Source organism: Hippocampus bargibanti, linkage group LG19 (assembly GCF_051943395.1).
Source record: "Hippocampus bargibanti isolate YZ-2025 linkage group LG19, ASM5194339v1, whole genome shotgun sequence".
NCBI classification, from domain to species: Eukaryota; Metazoa; Chordata; class Actinopteri; order Syngnathiformes; family Syngnathidae; genus Hippocampus; species Hippocampus bargibanti.
Window position 1 is genome coordinate 9,807,590 of NC_142752.1, and position 23,775 is coordinate 9,831,364.

Below are 23,775 nucleotides of genomic sequence, written 5' to 3' on the forward strand. Positions count from 1 at the left end.
AAAGTAGCAAAAGAAGACCAAAAGTAAAAGCCCGCCAAGGTTAAACAAACACGTACACGATGCATGCTGCAACCAAGCAGCAAACAAACAATGAATCGGCACCGGATGATCGTGCCAGGTGTCCTTTTAAGTGTCATTGATTTTAACGACCAGCACCTGCGAGGCTGCCGGCAGGGCTGACGTCGCTACCCGCTGGTCGCCAATCTGATCACAAACACCTCAACTTACAAACTTTTTGTCTTACAAACGTCAAATTTATGAAAATTAAACCTAATAATAAGCACTATTTTCATAATACACACCCACCACGGCTGGCGGAGTGATCTTTGGTGGAAGCACACGACCGAACAGCACCAGAGGTTAAATTACCAACAGTCCTTATGGAAGGTAACTCTCCTTCCATAAGCCATCAACGACCATCAAAAAGGTCAATAAAACTTTATTTTACAGCACAGTTTATTTCTTTAATTAGTCGTCATGTAATGCGCTTCTCTTTCCAAACAGCAATTCCCTTTGACCTTCGACCTCCAACGCCATTCCATCAAGCCATAAATGACCATCACAAATGTAAATAAAGTGACTTTATGATACAATGCAGTGTATTTCTTTCATTACAATACAATTGCACATTTATTATACATAGAATAAGGTATGTTGTGTGTAGTTTTAAGGCTTATTTAGTTGAAAAGTATATTTTATGGAAACCCTGGAACGGATTATTCCCATTTTAATGGTTTCCTATGGGAATTTTTTTTTCGAGATACACACTTTTCGCCTTACACACTCTGTCTGGGAACCAATTAAGTTTGTAAGTTGAGGTCTCACTGTATAAGGCGCACTGGACTATGAGGCGCACCTTCACTGAATGAAAAAAGGTTTCCAAATATAATACATAAATACATACAAGTTTTCCAAATATAAAACACACCACATTATAAAGCGCTACAGTAGAGGCTGGGGTTACGTACGACATCTTCTACAGGGGTTTGAAATGGAGTTGGTGGCTTCTGAAAGTCGTTGCAAGACCTGTGGCGGCTCAATATGACTTCACATCTAAGGCGCACCTGCGTATAAGACGCAGGGTTATCTTTGGAAGATAATCAAGGCTTTTGGATGCACCTTATTCACCGGAAAATACGCCTGTGTAAGCTCTCAGTCGTACAGGAGTGGTCCATCGATGAAAAGGTTTCTTCAGCCGTCATTTGTACTTCTTTGAAGGTGTCGGACGTTCCGCTTCTCATCCAAGAGGCTTCATCAGAGAACTAAAATTTGCTGCTAGTTTTGGCCCTATATATACAGTAAAGTCTCGTTATATCGATATTCAAGGGAGTCCGAAAAAATATCGATATAACCGGGACTATCGATATATCCGACCCTGTTTGCATGTAATTTTCTCCGTGCGTGCATAGAAATAGTATCGATATAACCGGGACTATCGATATATCCGATATCGATATAACGAGACTTTACTGTATATATATATATCCCCCTACAGTCCAGAGGTGGCGGTGCCAGACCTCTGCTATGATAGGTCCCTGCTCTCAGGTTGGGGGGAGCAGAGGACTATACCCGAAGGCTACACTGATTACCTCTATTGTCCTAACTGATTAATTCTATTACTTGTCCAGACTGATTATGGGGTCTACGACTGGCCTGATTTCCCCATTTGCACTGTTATCACCTCATCAGCATAACTAAGCCTATGTTGCCTAAGAAGTGTGTTGTAAGAGGGATCCAAACTAAACATTACCCCACCATGCTAATTTAGTGAAGGGTTTTGCTGTGTTCTGAAAATAGCTTCTTTTACTCCCCCTTCAAACCATCTGGTGGTGAGGCTTAATTTTGATTGTTATTTTTAAGTATAGATGACGGCTCAAGAAACCTTTTCATCACCGGAAAATACGGTATTTATTGCCTCAGGTTCCCATGATAAAGCTCACAGTATTTTACGTCAATTTCAATTTTCAATGACAGCATTCTAAAAATAACTCTTTGAAACCAAGTCGTCTCTGTACCCGCTGCATTGAAAAAAAATGATTCTGATGCTGATTCGTTTAGACTCACCTTTGCCGGTCTGATTTATAAGAAGAGGTCAATTCATCAAAGAGAGTACAGTTCATCTCCATCAGCGTTTTCAGCACATTGTAGGCCAGAGCTACGATAGTCCTGAAATGTCAAATTTGGAAGGTTGTCAATACCTTTCATATACGATGATGCTTCATGTAAAGTGGCGTCATATGGAGTTATGTGTTCGGGAGCAACGCAACTTAAAGAGTACGTACGGATTCCAATGCTCTTTAGAGATTCTGTACAGGCTACAGAACATAAGAGGGAGGACTTTGTCGATGTTCTCCTCAATGAGGCTGAGGATGTACTCGTTATTCCAAAAGTACAGTGCTCGCTCTGCTACCTGTCAAGGCAGAAGAACAAAAACAGCAACGACCTCATGTTGTCATTTGACAGCGACTCTGGTGGTTAACAGCAAATTATTATTTTAAAATGACATTGTTAAGGACAACGCTATAACACAGGTGTCGGGAACCTCTGGCTCGCGAGACATATATGGCTATTTTGATGATCGCATCTAGCTGGCCAAAAAAACTAAATACATATTATTGCTTTTTTCGCTGTTCATTTCCTGTTTGGGCGGCAGTTGGCGGAAAGCGCAATTTTGATTGGATGATACTGACCTATGGCCATTGATGTTTAAACAGGTAAATGCCCCCGTTTATATAAGCCTGACGAGTTAAAAAAATAACGTTGAATGGACGGAAGGATTCATCTTTGTGGAGAGAAAAAGTTCTGCCGTGAGTCAGTCTAATTTGCAATGAAACAATAATAATAATAACAACAATAATAATAAGAATAATACATTTTAGTTATAAGCTCCTTTCAAATCTCTCAAGGTCACTTTACAGTCACAGGATCCGTTTTTTTGTGGGTGAGCAGCGGCAGCCACATGCGCCAGCGTTCACTCAACCCGGAATAACTCGAACAGATAAGAAGTTAGCTGGCTAGCTAATCGCTAACTAGCTAGGTAGTTTATAGAAAGCAAATAGCATATTGATAACAAATACATAGCTAGCTTTGTAGCCAGCTAGCTAGCTAATAGATAGCAAATCAATACCATGAATGAAACAGTTGAATATCAGTGGCACTTTGACAAGCCCCGTGCTAACATTAGCATCAATATACTTCTGTAAGAGACAGCAGAAAGCAAGCGTGTAAGCTAATGAGCAGTGTGCAGGCTAGCTAGCAGTAGCTTCGCCGATGGACCCGGCAAGTTGACTTTCATTCCCATTGTTTGGCTGGATTTGTCACCTGTGGCCTATTCATATTAATGGTATTATCACAAAGTTATTTTAAATAATATATTCTGACATTTTGTTGAAATCACGTGCGTGCGTGTTTATGTGTGTGTGGCTCGCACTGAAAAACATTTCTAAATATTTTACTTTTATGGCTTTCTTATTCAAAAAGGTTCACGACCCCAGCTAGAATAGAACACAAACGGAATAATTAACGCTGGCAAAAATGGAGCGTAAATTCACATTTCTGAAGAAACAAACCAACCTGAAAGTGGGGATTGGACACACATTTGGAGATCTGTTTAAACATTGGCTCCTGGATTTTTTTGAACTGCGTCGGTTCAATGACGTCCAAAATCTCCTCAATTTCACCCAGAAACATCACCTGTTTTGACAAAGATGTGAACATGAAGGCATAAGAGATGAAGGGTGATGTACTGTAATTGGTACGCCGGCATTTTTATGGACGTGCCTCTTTCTGGCTGCAAGTCTTAGGCCAAAACTTCAGCAAACCTCGGATCACCTAAAAATAAAACAAGACAACTCACTGGGGACTTCTTTAATCTTGGTCGAGGGATAATGTGTACAGTGACAGGTTTGTTATTATTTATTTATTAGATTTTTCCACCCAGTGTTTTTTTTTGTACCGGTTCAGTTAGTGTTGGATCCTTTTCCAGGAACTGGACCACACAGTACGCCAGCTGAAAGACAAGATAAGCGTCTCGAATTAATATTCACGACAGTGTAAAAGCACAAACATGACGGCAAGAGACAGCAACTACGCCAAGAAATATTTTTTTCTGTTGGCAAAAGTCACTCATATTTTCCGGATTGTATAAGAATTCAAAAATGTATTCTGGAGCCACTAGATGTCAGTATAAAGTTAGTCTTACCTGAGCATGAAAGAGGGCAAGCCCCTTCGCTGTGTGTAACGGGATGAGCACCTTCATCAGGAATTGTTTGTGCTCTGCCTTCAAAGGCAGCGCAAACCCATTGATGATACTGGAGACAAAAAACACAGTCATCACCATACCGATAGGTAGTATTTCATTACTAAAAGCAATTACAGTGATACCTCGGCTTACGAACGCTTTAGATAACGAACTTTTAGCTTTAACAACATTAATTTCGCGACAATATAATCTTGTCATATGAACTAGTTTTCAGGAAACACATGGAGCGCCACCATGGCTAGCGGACTAGTTTTCGGTGGAAGAACACCAAAACCACACGGTCGAACAGCGCCACCGTGGCTGCCGGACGACTTTTCCACACACCCTTTCTCTGAGTTCATAGATGGCAGACATGGTTTGCTATCCACCACAGGCCAGTGGTCAGCCGAAGACGACACAAAAAAAATTACAGTCGAGCAGAAGAAGGATATCATCGAAAACCACGAACCAGGTGTGCGTTTGTGTGACCTGTACCATTACGTCAAGTCCACCATTGCTACCATCCTTAAGAACAAGGAAGCTATTAAGGGTGTGTGTGTGGCTAAGGGTATTTCCGTGTTGTGTCAGCAACAGTCTCAGGCAATAGAAGAGGTTGAAAAACTTCTTTTAATTTGGATTAACGAAAAGCAGCTGGCAGGGGACCGTGTTAGTGAGGATATCATCACAGCGAAAGCATGGCAACTTCACTCCGATATCATCAAGGGGCAACTACATCAACGACCATCACAAAGGTAAATAAAATGACTTTATTATATAGTACAGTTAATTTCTTTAATTACAATACAATAGCACATGTATTATATATAAAATAAGGTATATTTTGTGTAGTTTTGAGGCTTATTTAGTAGAAAATTATGTTTTTTGGGAACCTGGAAATGGATTACTCTCATTTTTAATGGTTTCCTATGGGAAGTTAATGTTTGGAAGACACACTTTTCGCCTTACACACACTCTCTGGGAACCAATTAAGTTCGTAAGCTTAGGTATCACTGTACTTAACCAGAAGTCAAATCAAAATTAACCAAAATGAGAGCAAAGTTGATGAAAAAAAATGGAGTTGAGAGTAGGTGTCGATTGCTCTGCCTGTGTTGGCAAGATTAGACAGCACACTCACCTTCCCAGAATTTCTAGGAGCTCGGCAACCCCATTGAAGTGTTCAGTCTCATAGATGAATCTACAAGGGCAACAGGAAAATTGTTTATGTGGTACGCAACTCCCCAAAGTGTACCTTTTAAAATTGATGTTTATTATTATTTTTAACTCATTCACTGCCATTCCCGATTTGGGAATTAAAAAGCATGACATGGAGCGCCATTGCTGAATTGTTTCGGGTATTGTTTTTTTTTTTTTTTTTTTGTGCCGATAAAGCGCTGGACAGACCTCTGGCAATGTTTTCAGCATTTGCCTTTTGTACAACTGCCCACATTTCAAGCTCAGATAACTCCAGACTGATATAACTTAGGAATTAACTCTTTTTTTTCTGATGAAAGAAGAGAGTAAGTTTTTCTGATACTGAATTGAAGGTTTATGTAGTCCCAAAACTCAATATTCTGTGGGTCCTGGAATTTGAGTGAAAATGACAAAAAACCTGACACTGGAATTGACACATTTTAGCACATCGTCAGGCAGTGAATGAGTTAATGTTTTTTTCTGGACTTTCAAAGACTAAATTAATAAGTACACCTATTTTGTGAAGACATTCTCTTGTTAACTTATTCACTGCCATTCCGGAATTTATTCGGGAATTGAAAAGCATGACTTGGAAGCGCCATTCCCAAATTTGTTCGGGTATTGGTTTTTCTTTGCTTGCCGAAAAAGCGCTGGACAGACCTTTGGCAATGTTTTGCCCTCTCACGAGGCGGCAGCATTTGCCTTTTGCTGGAAAGTGTCCTTGAGAGTTTTTTTGTCCAGCCGCCCCCATTTCAAGCTCAGATAACTCCAGACCCGTGTTAATTAAGAATTAACTCTTCTTTTCTGATGAAATAAGAAAGTCTAATTTTTTGTTATGCTGAATTGAAGGTTTATGTAGTCCCAAAACTCAATATTCTGCAGGTCATGCAATTTGAGTGAAAATGACAAAAACCCTGGCACTGGAGTGGACACATTTTTGCACATCGTCTGGCAGTGAATGAGTTAATGTTGGAAATTAAAGTAGAACCCGGAAACACAGCCAATGCAACGATACGAAAACGATACTCTGCGGACAACCAAATGATTGACAAATAAGTGATTCATCTGGTGTTGAGCAAGCCATGCCTACACACTTGTGGTATGTACATACAGCGCCTGACAACGTTGACACTATTTTTACGCTGCACGGCAGATGGTCAAAGTGGGCGCATCCATGTTGCCACCCTTGCCTTTTGGAAATGACATTAAGGACGCCCCCCCCGTTTCAATCATCTAAATCCCATTGTCACGCAGCAACAGGAGCTGTAAAGACTCAACACATTGTTGGGAATGTTTGATGTCATCCATCTGCGCTTTGGTACTTTTCCGAGTTTGAAAAGCGAGAGAAATGGTTTGCGAGAATCCAAGGGTCGCAAACGTATAGAAGCATGACGACCGTCACAGCTATTATCGTTACGATGTTTATTGCTGGACAAATTAAAAGGATACTAACTAAACGCAACATATGAGTTAGCTTCCTTTCTTTGCAAGATATTTCTCATGGCTTAAAATGGAAAATGTTATATTTAGTGCCCTTTTGGATTTCTTTTCAACGCTCCCATCGAGCCCCCCGCCCCCCCCAAGACATAACATTTAGTAGTAGAATAATAATAATAATACAGTAAAGTCTCGTTATATCGATATCGGATATATCGATAGTTCCGGTTATATCGATATTTTTTCGGACTCCCTTGATTATCGATATAACGAGATTTTACTGTACATTTAATTTCTAAGCGCCTTTCAAAACTCTCAAGGTCACTTTACAGTCACAGGATAACATTTTCTGCGGGTGAACAGCGGCAGCCAGACGCACCACCGTTCACTCAACCCGGAAGTAACTGAAATAGATAGAACGCTCGCTAATATATAACTAATAGCTAGCCAGCTAGATAATTATCCAGATAGATAGCTAATAGCTAGCTAGGTAGCCAATATATAGCCAGCTAGACAGCTAATAGATCGCAAATAGCTAGCTAGCTAGGTAATAATAATAATACATTTCATTTATAAGCGCCTTTCAAAACTCTCAAGGACACTTTACAGTCACATAATAGCCAGCTAGATAGCAATAAGTCGTATACATTAGCGACGACTATCCTAAATTGTTTGGTCTTTCTCTCTGTGGGGCTGGTCTTGTTTCTTTTGTGTGTCGGTCCCAAGGGCAGGCCCGACCAACATCATGGCGGCCTGAGCTCAACTACAAATAACAAATCACGTTGGACTGACCGCAAGAAGATATTGTTAATCTGCTTCCTGATGAAGGCTCGTAACCCGAGGAACTTTCCATAAATCCGATGCAGGATGGTCTTGAGGAAGTCCCTCTCCCTTGGATCCTCGCTGTCAAACAGTTCTAGAAGCTTCAGATGGGTGCGAGAGGGTTGAAAATGTCAGTTGTTCTCCTCAATCGTGTAGGGTTTGTGCAGAAACAACACGCTGTATTTCCCCATTATAAAACAGAAAGCATGTGCGTAATAGAAGACAACTATATCACATACACCTGAAAGGTCACATCTATTTACGTCATTAAGCGTCAAGAGTCATTATTACGAGGCAGTTCAAAAGGAAATTTTCGACACCTCTTTTCCAGTTAACCTGTCATCAACGCCTCAGTGATTCGGCTGCCGGTTTATATTTATTGACATATATAGAAAAGCTATTATTTTGGAAAATTGCACCTTACGACCATCCATGTGTAGCTCTCACCCCGCACTCGCCAAATGCTTCCCATAATGCACAACGAAGCCCACTCATTCTGAACATTTCGGCAAAGGGGTAATTTTCTCTGCGGTAAATGGATATACAGTGATATCTTGGCTTACGAACTTAATTGGTTCCCAGACAGAGTGTGTAAGGCGAAAAGTGTGTATCCCAAATATTAATTTCACATAGGAAACCATTCAAATGAGAATAATCCGTTCCCAGGTCCCCATAAAACATAATTTTATACTTTCTAATTTTCTAAGCCTTAAAACTACACAAAATATACCTAATTGTATGTCTAATAAATGTGCTATGGTATTATAATTAAAGAAATAAACTGGACTGTATAATAAAGTCGTTTTATTTACCTTTGTGATGGTCATTGATGGCTTAATGGAATGCAATGGCCGGTTTTATCAGCATTAAACACTTGATGAGGAACGTAGCCTTCTTCTTTCACCATCTTGAGGAATGATCCCTTGTAGGTGCTTTCTCTGTGATAATTTTATCTATTTACTCATCAATTGTGTTCTGTTTAGCTGGGTTGATAGCTTTTTGCATCAAGTGTACAGATGGCTGGTGCAGGTTGTGGAGCCTGATTGATGGGATATTTTAACCTTGCAGTCTACACTCTGCCTTTGAACTATCAAAGTCGAAACTCTCTCACTGTTGTCTGCCTGTCTCTTTAATGTTTAAACCACCCCCTCGCCCCTTCACTGCTGCGTTCTTGACCAATCATGTGGCTTTAACCGAAGACTGGGGGCGGGAAACAGAGGACAAAAACAGTCGGCTGCCATTCTTTGTTAGGAGAACGGGCTCGTTCGTGAAGGACACATCACTCATTGAGGCAGCTCCGTGTACGAGAAAAGTTTGCATGCCAAGGTAACATTTTCATAAATGTAACTAACGTTCGTCAACCGAAAAGCTCGTAAGCCAAGGGGTTCGTAAACCGAGGTATCACTGTATATCTAAAGACTCTTATTTTGGAAAATTGCACCTTACGACCATCCATGTGTAGCTCTCACCCCACACTCGCCAAATGCTTCCCATAATGCACAACTAAGCCCACTCATTCTGAACATTTCGGCAAAGGGGCAATTTTCTCTGCAGTGAATTTGTATACGTATCTCGATACATAAGGACTTAAATTAACCAAACTGAGGGACTGGTGTATTTTGTTTTTGCCCCCGACGTCACACTTGCCACCCAAACCTCCATCCCTCCAGCCTGTCAATTTGCACCCAACTGCAGCCCTCTCATCTCTTCCTAAAGAGCAAACCAACAGGCGGCTATTTAAAGCGCCCCACGACACGCTCACATCATGGAAAATCAGTCCCGGCACCTCTGATGCAGCCAAGGCAACATTCCAGGCCCTTTGGTTCATGTGGAGCTGTGGAGTGAGGGACTCCTGCACACTGAAGACGGCGCAGATGGCTCATTCGTCCGGGCGCAAATTCCTTGGATCTTTTTACATACTCCGCTACTAGATGATTCTAATGCAGTGTCAATCTTGAGAGGGATTTACCCTTTGCCACATTTAAAGGACAACCGATGTCTCCTGATGAAGTTGTGTCCATAATTCGTAAAATGGCTTCAAATGACTTCTACTGAGCATATTTTAAAAAGATTCCACCGCATATAGCTATATTTTATGTTTTAAGACTCGCACTGAATATTCAGGAAGTCTTGTTTTTGAGTTTGTGACGAGTCCGTACGTGACGTCACTAAAGGAACGCCCCCTGACTGAAAAAAAGACACATTGTAGCAGTCCTTCCATCACGTCAATGTATTTTGCTGTATTGTTTTGAAAACCTTGTGTTGGACCCAAAAGCCGCCAGAAGAGGGTAGCCAAGCACCATATGAGGAATTTATCAGCCTATGGAAACGGAGGTGGCCACAGGAGGTCGCCATTTTGTGCCTCGTTTCTGGTGATCGTTTCTCCCCAATGTTGCCTCAAAATGGCATGGAATAAATTCTTTAATCGATTGCAAACATGTATGTTTTCCTCTTCAGAACTATTTGAATCATATTCATAACTGGATGTGTAACAAGAAAGCCTATTCTCCGAATCTGAAGCAATTGTTTTGATTCACTAGCAATGTTAGACGTCTTGGCGTGACGTCACAAACTGGGGGCGGGACTTTCTAAAAATGCCCAATTCGCAGCTCAATTTTTTGCAGATTTTGGACATTTTAAGTTGGTGGACATTTTTATTGGTGTTTTGCATTTGGATAAAAATATCATACTGCGTGTTTTGGGTATTTTAGATGCTATAAAAGTTTTTTCTGATGTCAGTTAAGAAACAAAAAAAGTGATGTCGGTTGTCCTTTAAATATCCTATTTTCCCGTGTATAAGGTGCACCCAAAAGCCTTAATTTTCTTCAAAAGACCACCCTGCGCCTTATACGCATGTGCACCTTATATAAAGTGTTGTGCCTTATACAGTCATACCGAGGCTTACCAACGCTTTAGCTTATGAATTTTTCGCCTTACAAACATTAAATTCGCAAGAATATAATCTAGTTTTCGGCGGACGAACCAAACCACACAGCGCCACGGTGGCTGGCGGACTAGTTTTTGGCAGATGAACACCAAACCACACGGTCCAACAGCACCAGTAGTAGTAGCAGTAGTTTTCAGCACCCCCTTTCTTTCAGTGCAGACGAGGCTTGTTATCGAGTGGAGTACTTTTGCTATAATGGGACCGAAAAAGACCCCACCACAGGCTAGTGTTAAGCCGAAGAGGACACAAAAGAAAATTACAGTTGAACAGAAGAAGGAGATCATCGAAAACATGAACGAGGTTTGCGTGACTTAGCATTCCAGTACCAGTATGCTAAGTTGACCACTGCTATGTGTGGCTAAGGGTGTTTCTGTGTTGTCTAAGCAACGGTCTCAGGCAATAGAAGAAGTTAAAAAACTTCTGTTGATTTGGATTAACGAAAAGAAGCTAGCATGGGACATTGTGAGTGAGAGTATTATCGCCAAGAAAGCACGGCAACTTCAAAAAGGTAAATAAAACGACTTTATTATCCAGTACAGTTTATTTCTTTAATTATGTTACAATAGCACATATATTATACATAAAATAAAGTATATTTGCGTAGTTTTAAGGCTTATTTAGGAGAAAATTATGTTTTATGGGGACCTGGGAACGGATTATTCTCATTTTTAATGGTTTCTTATGGGAAATAAATGTTTGGCAGCCGAACTTTTCGCCTGACACACTTTCTGGGAACCAATTAAGTTTGTAAGCTGAGGTATAACTGTATTTGGAAAACTTTTGTCATTCATTGAAGGTGTGCCTTATAGTACAATGCGCCTTATATATGGAAGACATTTAAAAAGACACCATTCATTGGGGTTGCACCTTGTACTCCGGTGCGGCTTATACACAAGAAAATACGGTATGCGGAGGTGTGTAGTACTTCTTCCTATGCAGTTGCGTAATATAACCCATGAAACCATGTTTACAAATGCAAAAAAACTGGACTCTTGTCCTGTAAATATCTGTTGATGCAATACAGCTACATATATCAATATACCTTTCTTGATACTTGCAAGTTTTTTACATTTTTTTATGAAACGGTTTTGCACATTTACAGTATATATCTCAGTCTGCTGACATTATTACTATGCTTAGAATATTTTGTTTTTGTATCCTTTCACACACCTCCACCCCATCCCATTTCATATGGCTGCTGTGGACTGCAAATTTTCCCATTGTGGGACGATTAAAGGTTTTCTGATTCTGATGTTTGTAAATAAGCACAATGAATGAACAAGTACAGCAAGGCCAAATATGACGTTTCTGCATTTCATACCAAGAAAAATTTATTCCGCTGGGAGAACAATCTGTGATATTTATCAAGGCCAGTCGACTTGCAGTAACTGTTTTCAAATGAAATTCCACACAAAATTGCTTACCTGAAGTACAAACTTCTGATCAATGTAGCGCTTGGCAATACTGGGCTGAAAATCTGGGTTTTCAAGGAAACGCAGTAGAAACTCGTAGACGAGCTGAAAGAGCCAACGAGGGGAGAAAAAAAACTAAGTGGTGTATATTTTTTAGAGATTTCTAATGGAGTCGTACACACTAAAATGTCAGTCCAAATTTATTTTTTGCAAATTCCCAAATATCTCTGTGGCTTCAACATAGCCCCTCCCACTGGGATTACAGCTCTACGGAGGCATAGAAGAAACAAAATCATATCCTTACTTGGATATGCGGCCATGAAGCTTCAAGAGTGGGCTCATCCTCCTCTGGGTCAAAATCTGGGTTGTCACTGGGAGCGAGGGTACGGAATATGTTTGTGCTGATCTGTGGAAAAGAATCATCGAGTTCAACACACATGAGCAAACGAGAGCGTCAAGTGAACCGGAAACATTTTTTACGACTTCTTTCTGCAGTCACCCGCCAGCTTTTTGGGGTCAATTCAAGATGAGTGACAGCTAGCATCCGTTAAAATATGAATGGCATTTTTTTCCCCCCGATTGTTGGTCTAATGTTCTTTAGCCTGAAATAAGTGCATGCCGATACATGTGAAAATGCAAATCCTTCCTGCATTTCAGATCGAGTCGACATGGCACAATCCGGGATTTTTAATACCATAGCTATGGCAACATATAGGATATCCCGGATTGTGCTGACATGACAAAACCTGTCCAGACGGGAGACACATGATCAGCCTCCATTTTGTAATCCCCTAGAGTGCACAGGCTATTTCACTGAGCAGGGGGAGAGGACATATATCTGATGGCTCCTAATGACACACAAACTGCACACTTCACGGTGGACAGTGATTATTTATTATTGTATCTATGCTTGTCTGTGACTGTAAAGTGTCCTTGAGAGCTTTGAAATGTGCTTGAAATAAAATGTATTATTATTATTATTATTATTATTATTATTATTATTATTATTATTATTCGAGGGAAAGGCTTTTTATTCTTTCAGTCCATAAATGAAAACGTTTCTTCAGCCGTCATCTGTACGTCTTTGAAGGTGTCGGACGTTTCGTTTCTCATATGAAGAGCTTCGTCAGCGAACTAAAATTATGCTGGTACGTCCAAATTCTTCAAAGAAGTCCAGATGACGGCTGAAGAAACCTTTTCATCGATGGACCACTCCTGTATGTATGACTGAGAGCCTACGCTGACCTTTTGGTCCATATTTTTTTCAGGTTTGTGTTCCGAAGCAGGTGTGCGGCTCTGTATTGCACAAATGGGAAAGACCTTTTTAAACGGATGCATGGGGGGGTTATCAGTCAATGGAGGGCAGTTGTGATGGCATGAATTTCTCAACGGGCAATCGGGGTCAATGAACAATTTGGAAAAAACTAGTGTCCCATCCCTCTATTTGAAATTGTCTACTGACCATCGTAGTGATATCAGGGTACGCGGATTCAACAAGCACGCCTCTGTTGGTGGACACATAGTCAACCAGCTCGTTCAGTGTGGCCCTCTTGATCTCCTTGTTCTTCAGATCCGTCACAGAGTCCAGGAAGTCAAAGAGCATGCAGCACTGCTGGAGTTTCTGGGTGAAAAGTTCCTGCTGCTCAGTGGAAGGAGCGTCTGAAATCAAACAAAGGGAGGAAATAGAGGAAACTGAGAGAGCGCTCACCACTGCCAACATTGAATGACTAAATGAAAGAAAATGTTTCCAGTGGTTGTCCTACAGACAAACATTTTTCTTTCCTTCCTTGATAGTCTATACCAGGGGTCGGGAACCTATGGCTGTCTTACTCTAGAATCCGCATGTAGAAAAGTACCAGTCACCAAATTATAGCCATTAAAAAAAACACATCACAAGGTTGAAGTAAACGTAAACTGTGCAAAGACCTGAAATAGACCGATGTGTGTTAATTAACCAAAGTGCATGGGTTTCAAACTCTGAGGCAATTTTCTGGTGAGGGTGTACTGCCAATAATCTCAATCATCATTACTAGAATATCGCCATGCTTTAAAAAAAAAAGAAAAGAAAAACAAAAAAAAGTGGTTTCTATACAAGACACAAATGTGCACGGATTTCCAGTGTACAAAAGTGCATTAAGAATCTTCTAAGGTGCAGCAACTCAAATAGATAGAAAGCTAGCTAGCTAGCCAATAGAGAGCTAATAGCTAGCGGCCTAGATAGCTAGCAAGCCAGCTAGATAGATATATTGTGTAGAGAATACATAGCTAGCTAGATTGTCGGCCAGGGAGCTAGATAGCAAATAGCTTGCAATATAGCTAATTAGATAGCGAGATAAATAAATAAATAAATATTCACACTAAATGCTGATTTGATACCATCACCCTCCTGAATCAGCTGTATCAATAAATATTTTATTTGAGTATAATAATTCTGGTTGTCGATGGAGCAACCCTTGTGAGGAAAAAAACTAATCAGACAATGGATGAATGGAAAATTCGACCAGTTCTGGTAAAAGATTAGCCCATCAATCCTGATGACAATGAAACAATACCATCGATGAAACAGTCGAATATCAGTGGCACTTTGACAAGCCCCACACTAACATCTGTGAGAGGCAGCAGAAAGCAAGTGTGGCAGCTAATGAGCCATGTGCAGGCTAGCTAGCAGTAACTTCACGTATGGACCTTTCATAACTTTACTGTTGTTAAATATAAATTTTTCCACTGTGAGACGAATAAAGGTACATCCAATCCAATCCAATCCAAGTTGACTTTCATTTCGATCGTTTGGCTGGATTTTTACCAAAGATAAGGAACGGAAAACCATTCATGTTAATGGTGAGTACTATCACCATGTTATTTTGAATAACACATTCTGACATTTTGTTGAAAAGTGGCCGCGCGTGCGTGCTTGTTTGCATGCGTGCGCGCGTGTGTGGCCCTCACAGTAAAACATTTCTAAATATTTTACTTTTATGGATCAATGAGTCAAAAAGGTACACATTTTGCCTGGCTTGTTCAAATCTGCCACAAAAAGTGTGGCATCAACAATACATAAGTTAGTCACACTGGTGACGATATTGAGCCAGGCAGAGACAGCCTTGTCATTCCCGGCTTTGACTGTAAAGCCTTTTATGGATTAGACTGTGAGTTTACGTCTGTGGTTATTAAAGCTGTCCAACCCAGCCAAGCTATTAACAGCATTTGGAAGCCACCCAGACAGCTACACTACACACTGATGTTATGTTTGGGTGCAGCATAGGTAATCACTGGGGCCAAGTGACAGCATCCCGCTGAGAGGAGCATTGCTCGCGGTTCGGTCACTTTGTAGAAGGTCAAAGACTTGGAAGATGAGTTAGACATGCTTATTCCTGCATTCTGCAACTATGGTAACGAAGGATTTAGAGCAAAGCTGATAGTTCAAATTTGTGGTTCAAGAAATAGTTAAGCTTCCGAATCGACACTCAGGCAACAGTCGTCCAGTTGAGCCTTTGTGCCAAAAAATCTTCAAAGACAAGCAGCGTATTCTTCTGAATGAGTCGGCTCAATATAATGGCGTCTGGCACGGATTTTGACAATCTCTTGGGAGCAGAGGGTGGATGTATTCAAAGTGCATTGCAGGAAGGTTTGACTGATAGCATATGTCGATTTTAACCTGAATTTGAAGTCAAAGCTTATTTTTGAGGCTATTATGTCACACTACTGGACCATGCTTTCTAGGAACCACCAAAATCTGTGTGTCAAGGTGCAACTTTAACCAATCACAGAGTAATGCAGTGATTTACACCACAAAGCAGCCAGAACCATGTTGAGAGGGGGACAGGAGGAGGAGGGGAAAACAATCAGCGGATGGTTTTGACATGTGACAGAACACTTATGCAACAGCGAAGGTCACGGTGCTTCCCACAGTGACATTAGAAAAGATGTGATGACCTGATGCATAAATGGGAGATGTATAACAAGAAAAAAAATATTCATAACTGTCTTATCATTTTAAAGAGCCATTTGTTCCTGTATATGCACAATTCACAATCATAATAAAAACAATTCTGAACTAGCTATCTATTCGCGAGCTATTAGTTATCTATTCGCTAGCTAATGGCTATCTATTTGCTGGCTAATAGATATCTACTCGCTAGCTAATAGCTATTCGCTGGCTAATAGTAATCTATGGATATCTATCTATCTAGCACTGCTAGCTAGTTAGATAGCGAGATTCTAGCTGTTAGCTATCTATAAACAGTAGCCAAAATGGAACTGTATAGTGCCACTTAGCAGTTTTTTTTTTGGCAACGATACTAGTGCAGCGTGTTCTACCGGAAACAAATTCCTTGTGTGTTCTACATACTTGGCAATAAAGATGATTCTGATTCTGATTAGCTAGCTAGCTAGCTTTCTATCTATTTAAATTATCCCGGGTTGAGTGAACGCTGGCGCGTGTGGCTGCCGCTGCTTGTGTTCCGAAGCAGGTGTGCGGCTCTGTATTGCACAAATGGGAAAGACCTTTTTAAACGGATGCATGGGGGGGTTATCAGTCAATGGAGGGCAGTTGTGATGGCATGAATTTCTCAACGGGCAATCGGGGTCAATGAACAATTTGGAAAAAACTAGTGTCCCATCCCTCTATTTGAAATTGTCTACTGACCATCGTAGTGATATCAGGGTACGCGGATTCAACAAGCACGCCTCTGTTGGTGGACACATAGTCAACCAGCTCGTTCAGTGTGGCTCTCTTGATCTCCTTGTTCTTCAGATCCGTCACAGAGTCCAGGAAGTCAAAGAGCATGCAGCACTGCTGGAGTTTCTGGGTGAAAAGTTCCTGCTGCTCAGTGGAAGGAGCGTCTGAAATCAAACAAAGGGAGGAAATAGAGGAAACTGAGAGAGCGCTCACCACTGCCAACATTGAATGACTAAATGAAAGAAAATGTTTCCAGTGGTTGTCCTACAGACAAACATTTTTCTTTCCTTCCTTGATAGTCGATACCAGGGGTCGGGAACCTATGGCTGTCTTACTCTAGAATCCGCATGTAGAAAAGTACCAGTCACCAAATTATAGCCATTAAAAAAAACACATCACAAGGTTGAAGTAAACGTAAACTGTGCAAAGACCTGAAATAGACCGATGTGTGTTAATTAACCAAAGTGCATGGGTTTCAAACTCTGAGGCCATTTTCTGGTGAGGGTGTACTGCCAATAATCTCAATCATCATTACTAGAATATCGCCATGCTTTAAAAAAAAAAGAAAAGAAAAACAAAAAAAGTGGTTTCTATACAAGACACAAATGTGCACGGATTTCCAGTGTACAAAAGTGCATTAAGAATCTTCTAAGGTGCAGCAACTCAAATAGATAGAAAGCTAGCTAGCTAGCCAATAGAGAGCTAATAGCTAGCGGCCTAGATAGCTAGCAAGCCAGCTAGATAGATATATTGTGTAGAGAATACATAGCTAGCTAGATTGTCGGCCAGGGAGCTAGATAGCAAATAGCTTGCAATATAGCTAACTAGATAGCGAGATAAATAAATAAAGAAATATTCACACTAAATGCTGATTTCATACCATCACCCTCGTGAATCAGCTGTATCAATAAATATTTTATTTGAGTATAATAATTCTGGTTGTCGATGGAGCAACCCTTGTGAGGAAAAAAACTAATCAGACAATGGATGAATGGAAAATTCGACCAGTTCTGGTAAAAGATTAGCCCATCAATCCTGATGACAATGAAACAATACCATCGATGAAACAGTCGAATATCAGTGGCACTTTGACAAGCCCCACGCTAACATTAGCATCAATATACATCTGTGAGAGGCAGCAGAAAAAAAAAAAAAAAAAAAAAAAAAAAAAAAAAAAAAAAAAAAAAAAAAAAAAAAAAAAAAAAAAAAAAAAAAAAAAAAAAAAAACCCCCCCCCCCCCCCCCCCCCCCCCCCCCCCCCCCCCCCCCCCCCCCCCCCCCCCCCCCCCTGTGGTTATTAAAGCTGTCCAACCAGCCAAGCTATTAACAGCATTTGGAAGCCACCCAGACAGCTACACTACACACTGATGTTATGTTTGGGTGCAGCATAGGTAATCACTGGGGCCAAGTGACAGCATCCCGCTGAGAGGAGCATTGCTCGCGGTTCGGTCACTTTGTAGAAGGTCAAAGACTTGGAAGATGAGTTAGACATGCTTATTCCTGCATTCTGCAACTATGGTAACGAAGGATTTAGAGCAAAGCTGATAGTTCAAATTTGTGGTTCAAGAAATAGTTAAGCTTCCGAATCGACACTCAGGCAACAGTCGTCCAGTTGAGCCTTTGTGCCAAAAAATCTTCAAAGACAAGCAGCGTATTCTTCTGAATGAGTCGGCTCAATATAATGGCGTCTGGCACGGATTTTGACAATCTCTTGGGAGCAGAGGGTGGGAATGTATTCAAAGTGCATTGCAGGAAGGTTTGACTGATAGCATATGTCGATTTTAACCTGAATTTGAAGTCAAAGCTTATTTTTGAGGCTATTATGTCACACTACTGGACCATGCTTTCTAGGAACCACCAAAATCTGTGTGTCAAGGTGCAACTTTAACCAATCACAGAGTAATGCAGTGATTTACACCACAAAGCAGCCAGAACCATGTTGAGAGGGGGACAGGAGGAGGAGGGGAAAACAATCAGCGGATGGTTTTGACATGTGACAGAACACTTATGCAACAGCGAAGGTCACGGTGCTTCCCACAGTGACATTAGAAAAGATGTGATGACCTGATGCATAAATGGGAGATGTATAACAAGAAAAAAAATATTCATAACTGTCTTATCATTTTAAAGAGCCATTTGTTCCTGTATATGCACAATTCACAATCATAATAAAAACAATTCTGAACTAGCTATCTATTCGCGAGCTATTAGTTATCTATTCGCTAGCTAATGGCTATCTATTTGCTGGCTAATAGATATCTACTCGCTAGCTAATAGCTATTCGCTGGCTAATAGTAATCTATGGATATCTATCTATCTAGCACTGCTAGCTAGTTAGATAGCGAGATTCTAGCTGTTAGCTATCTATAAACAGTAGCCAAAATGGAACTGTATAGTGCCACTTAGCAGTTTTTTTTTTGGCAACGATACTAGTGCAGCGTGTTCTACCGGAAACAAATTCCTTGTGTGTTCTACATACTTGGCAATAAAGATGATTCTGATTCTGATTAGCTAGCTAGCTAGCTTTCTATCTATTTAAATTATCCCGGGTTGAGTGAACGCTGGCGCGTGTGGCTGCCGCTGCTCACCCACAAGAAAAAACTTATCCTGTGACTGTAAAGTGACGTTGAAGTTTGAAAAGCGCTTATAAATAAAACATATTACAGTAAAGTCTCGTTATATCGATATCGGATATATCGATAGTCCCGGTTATATCGATACTATTTCTATGCACGCACGGAGAAAATTACATGCAAACAGGGTCGGATATATCGATAGAAAAAACTAGTGTCCCATCCCTCTATTTGAAATTGTCTACTGACCATCGTAGTGATATCAGGGTACGCGGATTCAACAAGCACGCCTCTGTTGGTGGACACATAGTCAACCAGCTCGTTCAGTGTGGCTCTCTTGATCTCCTTGTTCTTCAGATCCGTCACAGAGTCCAGGAAGTCAAAGAGCATGCAGCACTGCTGGAGTTTCTGGGTGAAAAGTTCCTGCTGCTCAGTGGAAGGAGCGTCTGAAATCAAACAAAGGGAGGAAATAGAGGAAACTGAGAGAGCGCTCACCACTGCCAACATTGAATGACTAAATGAAAGAAAATGTTTCCAGTGGTTGTCCTACAGACAAACATTTTTCTTTCCTTCCTTGATAGTCGATACCAGGGGTCGGGAACCTATGGCTGTCTTACTCTAGAATCCGCATGTAGAAAAGTACCAGTCACCAAATTATAGCCATTAAAAAAAACACATCACAAGGTTGAAGTAAACGTAAACTGTGCAAAGACCTGAAATAGACCGATGTGTGTTAATTAACCAAAGTGCATGGGTTTCAAACTCTGAGGCCATTTTCTGGTGAGGGTGTACTGCCAATAATCTCAATCATCATTACTAGAATATCGCCATGCTTTAAAAAAAAAAGAAAAGAAAAACAAAAAAAGTGGTTTCTATACAAGACACAAATGTGCACGGATTTCCAGTGTACAAAAGTGCATTAAGAATCTTCTAAGGTGCAGCAACTCAAATAGATAGAAAGCTAGCTAGCTAGCCAATAGAGAGCTAATAGCTAGCGGCCTAGATAGCTAGCAAGCCAGCTAGATAGATATATTGTGTAGAGAATACATAGCTAGCTAGATTGTCGGCCAGGGAGCTAGATAGCAAATAGCTTGCAATATAGCTAACTAGATAGCGAGATAAATAAATAAAGAAATATTCACACTAAATGCTGATTTCATACCATCACCCTCGTGAATCAGCTGTATCAATAAATATTTTATTTGAGTATAATAATTCTGGTTGTCGATGGAGCAACCCTTGTGAGGAAAAAAACTAATCAGACAATGGATGAATGGAAAATTCGACCAGTTCTGGTAAAAGATTAGCCCATCAATCCTGATGACAATGAAACAATACCATCGATGAAACAGTCGAATATCAGTGGCACTTTGACAAGCCCCACGCTAACATTAGCATCAATATACATCTGTGAGAGGCAGCAGAAAGCAAGTGTGGCAGCTAATGAGCCATGTGCAGGCTAGCTAGCAGTAACTTCACGTATGGACCTTTCATAACTTTACTGTTGTTAAATATAAATTTCTCCACTGCGAGACGAATAAAGGTACATCCAATCCAACCCAATCCAAGTTGACTTTCATTTCGATCGTTTGGCTGGATTTTTACCAAACATAAGGAACGGAAAACCATTCATGTTAATGGTGAGTACTATCACCATGTTATTTTGAATAACACATTCTGACATTTTGTTGAAAAGTGGCCACGCGTGCGTGCTTGTTTGCATGCGTGCGCGCGTGTGTGGCCCTCACAGTAAAACATTTCTAAATATTTTACTTTTATGGATCAATTAGTCAAAAAGGTACACATTTTGCCTGGCTTGTTCAAATCTGCCACAAAAAGTGTGGCATCAACAATACATAAGTTATTCACACTGGTGACGATATTGAGCCAGGCAGAGGCAGCCTTGTCATTCCCGGCTTTGACTGTAAAGCCTTTTATGGATTAGACTGTGAGTTTGCGTCTGTGGTTATTAAAGCTGTCCAACCTAGCCAAGCTATTAACAGCATTTGGAAGCCACCCAGACAGCTACACTACACACTGATGTTATGTTTGGGTGCAGCATAGGTAATCACTGGGGCCAAGTGACAGCATCCCGCTGAGAGGAGCATTGCTCGCGGTTCGGTCACTTTGTAGAAGGTCAAAGACTTGGAAGATGAGTTAGACATGCTTATTCCTGCATTCTGCAACTATGGTAACGAAGGATTTAGAGCAAAGCTGATAGTTCAAATTTGTGGTTCAAGAAATAGTTAAGCTTCCGAATTGACACTCAGGCAACAGCCGTCCAGTTGAGCCTTTGTGCCAAAAAATCTTCGAAGACAAGCAGCGTATTCTTTTGAATGAGTCGGCTCAATATAATGGCGTCGGGCACGAATTTTGACAATCTCTCGGGAGCAGAGGGTGGAGCGAACTATATGTATTCAAAGCGCATTGCAGGAAGGTTTGACTGATAGCATATGTCGATTTTAACCTGAATTTGAAGTCAAAGCTTACTTTTGAGGCTATTATGTCACACCACTGGACCATGCTTTCTAGGAACCACCAAAATCTGTGTGTCAAGGCGCAACTTTAACCAATCAAAGAGTAATGCAGTGATTTACACCACAAAGCAGTCAGAACCATGTTGAGTGGAGGGGGACAGGAGGAGGAGGGGAAAACAATCAGCGGATGGTTTTGACATGTGACAGAACACTTATGCAACAGCGAAGGTCACGGTGCTTCCCACAGTGACATTAGAAAAGATGTGATGACCTGATGCATAAATGGCAGGTGTATAACAAGAAAAAAATATTCATAACCGTCTTAACATTTTAAAGAGCCATTTGTTCCTATATAGGCACAATTCACAATCATTAAAAAAACAATTCTGAACTAGCTATCTATTCGCAAGCTATTAGTTATCTATTCGCTAGCTAATGGCTATCTATTCGCTGGCTAATACATATCTACTCGCTAGCTAATAGCTATTCAATGGCTAATAGTAATCTATGGATATCTATCTAGCACTGCTAGCTAGTTAGATAGCTAGATTCTAGCTGTTAGCTATCTATTAGCTAGCTAGCTAGCTTTCTATCTATTTAAATTATTCCAGGTTGAGTGAACGCTGGCGCGTGTGGCTGCCGCTGCTCACCCACAAGAAAAAACTTATCATGTGACTGTAAAGTGACGTTGAAGTTTGAAAAGCGCTTATAAATAAAACATATTATTATTATGAGAAATTGAACATTTCTTTTGTAAGCTAAGATGTGACACAATCTATTCTGGCCAATAGTCTGCAGAATTATTTGCAATCATTTCATTTTCTGGTTATTCATAAAATGACAGATATAGCCGATGAACAATAACAACTGGTAACAGTCAAACTTGGACTAAACATACCGTGCATGTGTTTGAAGTTTATTTTTTTTACCTTAATGTCTCTCTAGACGACTTTAGAGTATAAAATGTATTTCCCTCTCAACAACGTGATGCTATTTTGGTCTTTAGAATACAGATACATTAGTGCACAAACTCCTCGGGGTGCTTCAGAACGAAAAACAGATTTGCATGAAAGTTCTATTGGTGTGCATAGGAGTCGACAATAAAAGTGGCACAATTAATCCAAGTAAAAAAAGCCTGGCACGGTTCTTTACACGCCAATGAAAAGCCATGAAGAAAAACAAAATACCCCCCAAAATCTAAAAGTGATGTCACACATACAAAAAGTACGGGGTGTTACGGCTACCGATGAAGCATGCCTGGTTCGATAACGAACAACTGAACTCCTCGTTCCTCTTTTAATGACGCAGCGTGTTTTTGTATACAAGTCAGAACGTGTGTTTGAAAGACTGAGAGGTATTCATGAGAAAACAACATCGGTTGTAAACAGATATTGCATAGATGAAGGTTGTGAGCTATTGCTGTCTTCACTTGACTGTAATGATTTCGGAATCACAGAAAAAAAGTGTGCATAAAACGCATCAGCGTTTTATTTTTAAAACGCAGCATATGGAGAGAATGTGAAAAAAAAAGATATTTTGTTGTGGTCATTCCCCTTTGAATCTGTTCTACTGCTAGGTAATGTGCGTCTCAGGTTAGATCTGATTCCCAGCGTGTTCAGGTCTTTTCTGGCCTTTTCCCATGTAAAATAGTACAGGTGAGGCAAGACACCTCAGCAAAATATTTGCAGGTTGGGAGCACATACCTCGAAAGGGGAAAATTTCAACATCTTGTTAAAGCACTGAAATCACACAATGGGAACTGTGCCTTTGGCAATGTTGGGTGCAGTTGATTTTGCCATTTCAGGCAATAGAAACAGGCTTCTTTCTATTGTATCTGGTCAGTTTTGAACTGCAGAAACCCAAAAAATGTCATGCCCAAAATGGATTCATAATCCAGTTCGAGTTTGTATGACATTAAAAAGATGTATGTAAAATAATGTAGATAAAAATGTATAAATAGGTTACTGGGCACTACTGGACACCTGTGACATAATTATCA

General features: G+C 40.5%; 1 protein-coding gene across 2 annotated transcripts in view; it reads right to left on the reverse strand.

Moving 5' to 3' along the window:
• ppp2r5a (protein phosphatase 2, regulatory subunit B', alpha isoform) overlaps positions 1 to 23,775 on the reverse strand; it is a 38,486-nt gene that overhangs the window by 5,451 nt on the left and 9,260 nt on the right. Inside the window, exons 3-13 of one of the 2 annotated variants that reach the window (XM_089022333.1) lie at positions 19,549 to 19,745; positions 12,354 to 12,455; positions 12,062 to 12,154; positions 7,661 to 7,791; positions 5,376 to 5,435; positions 4,202 to 4,310; positions 3,956 to 4,009; positions 3,781 to 3,831; positions 3,574 to 3,693; positions 2,283 to 2,410; positions 2,065 to 2,166 (exon numbers count right to left, since the gene is read on the reverse strand). In XM_089022333.1, coding sequence (XP_088878459.1) covers positions 2,065 to 2,166; positions 2,283 to 2,410; positions 3,574 to 3,693; positions 3,781 to 3,831; positions 3,956 to 4,009; positions 4,202 to 4,310; positions 5,376 to 5,435; positions 7,661 to 7,791; positions 12,062 to 12,154; positions 12,354 to 12,455; positions 19,549 to 19,745 — 1,147 coding nt within the window. Of the gene's footprint in view, positions 1 to 2,064; positions 2,167 to 2,282; positions 2,411 to 3,573; positions 3,694 to 3,780; positions 3,832 to 3,955; positions 4,010 to 4,201; positions 4,311 to 5,375; positions 5,436 to 7,660; positions 7,792 to 12,061; positions 12,155 to 12,353; positions 12,456 to 13,511; positions 13,785 to 19,548; positions 19,746 to 23,775 lie in introns of those variants that run through there. The other variant, XM_089022332.1, reaches the window with a different exon arrangement.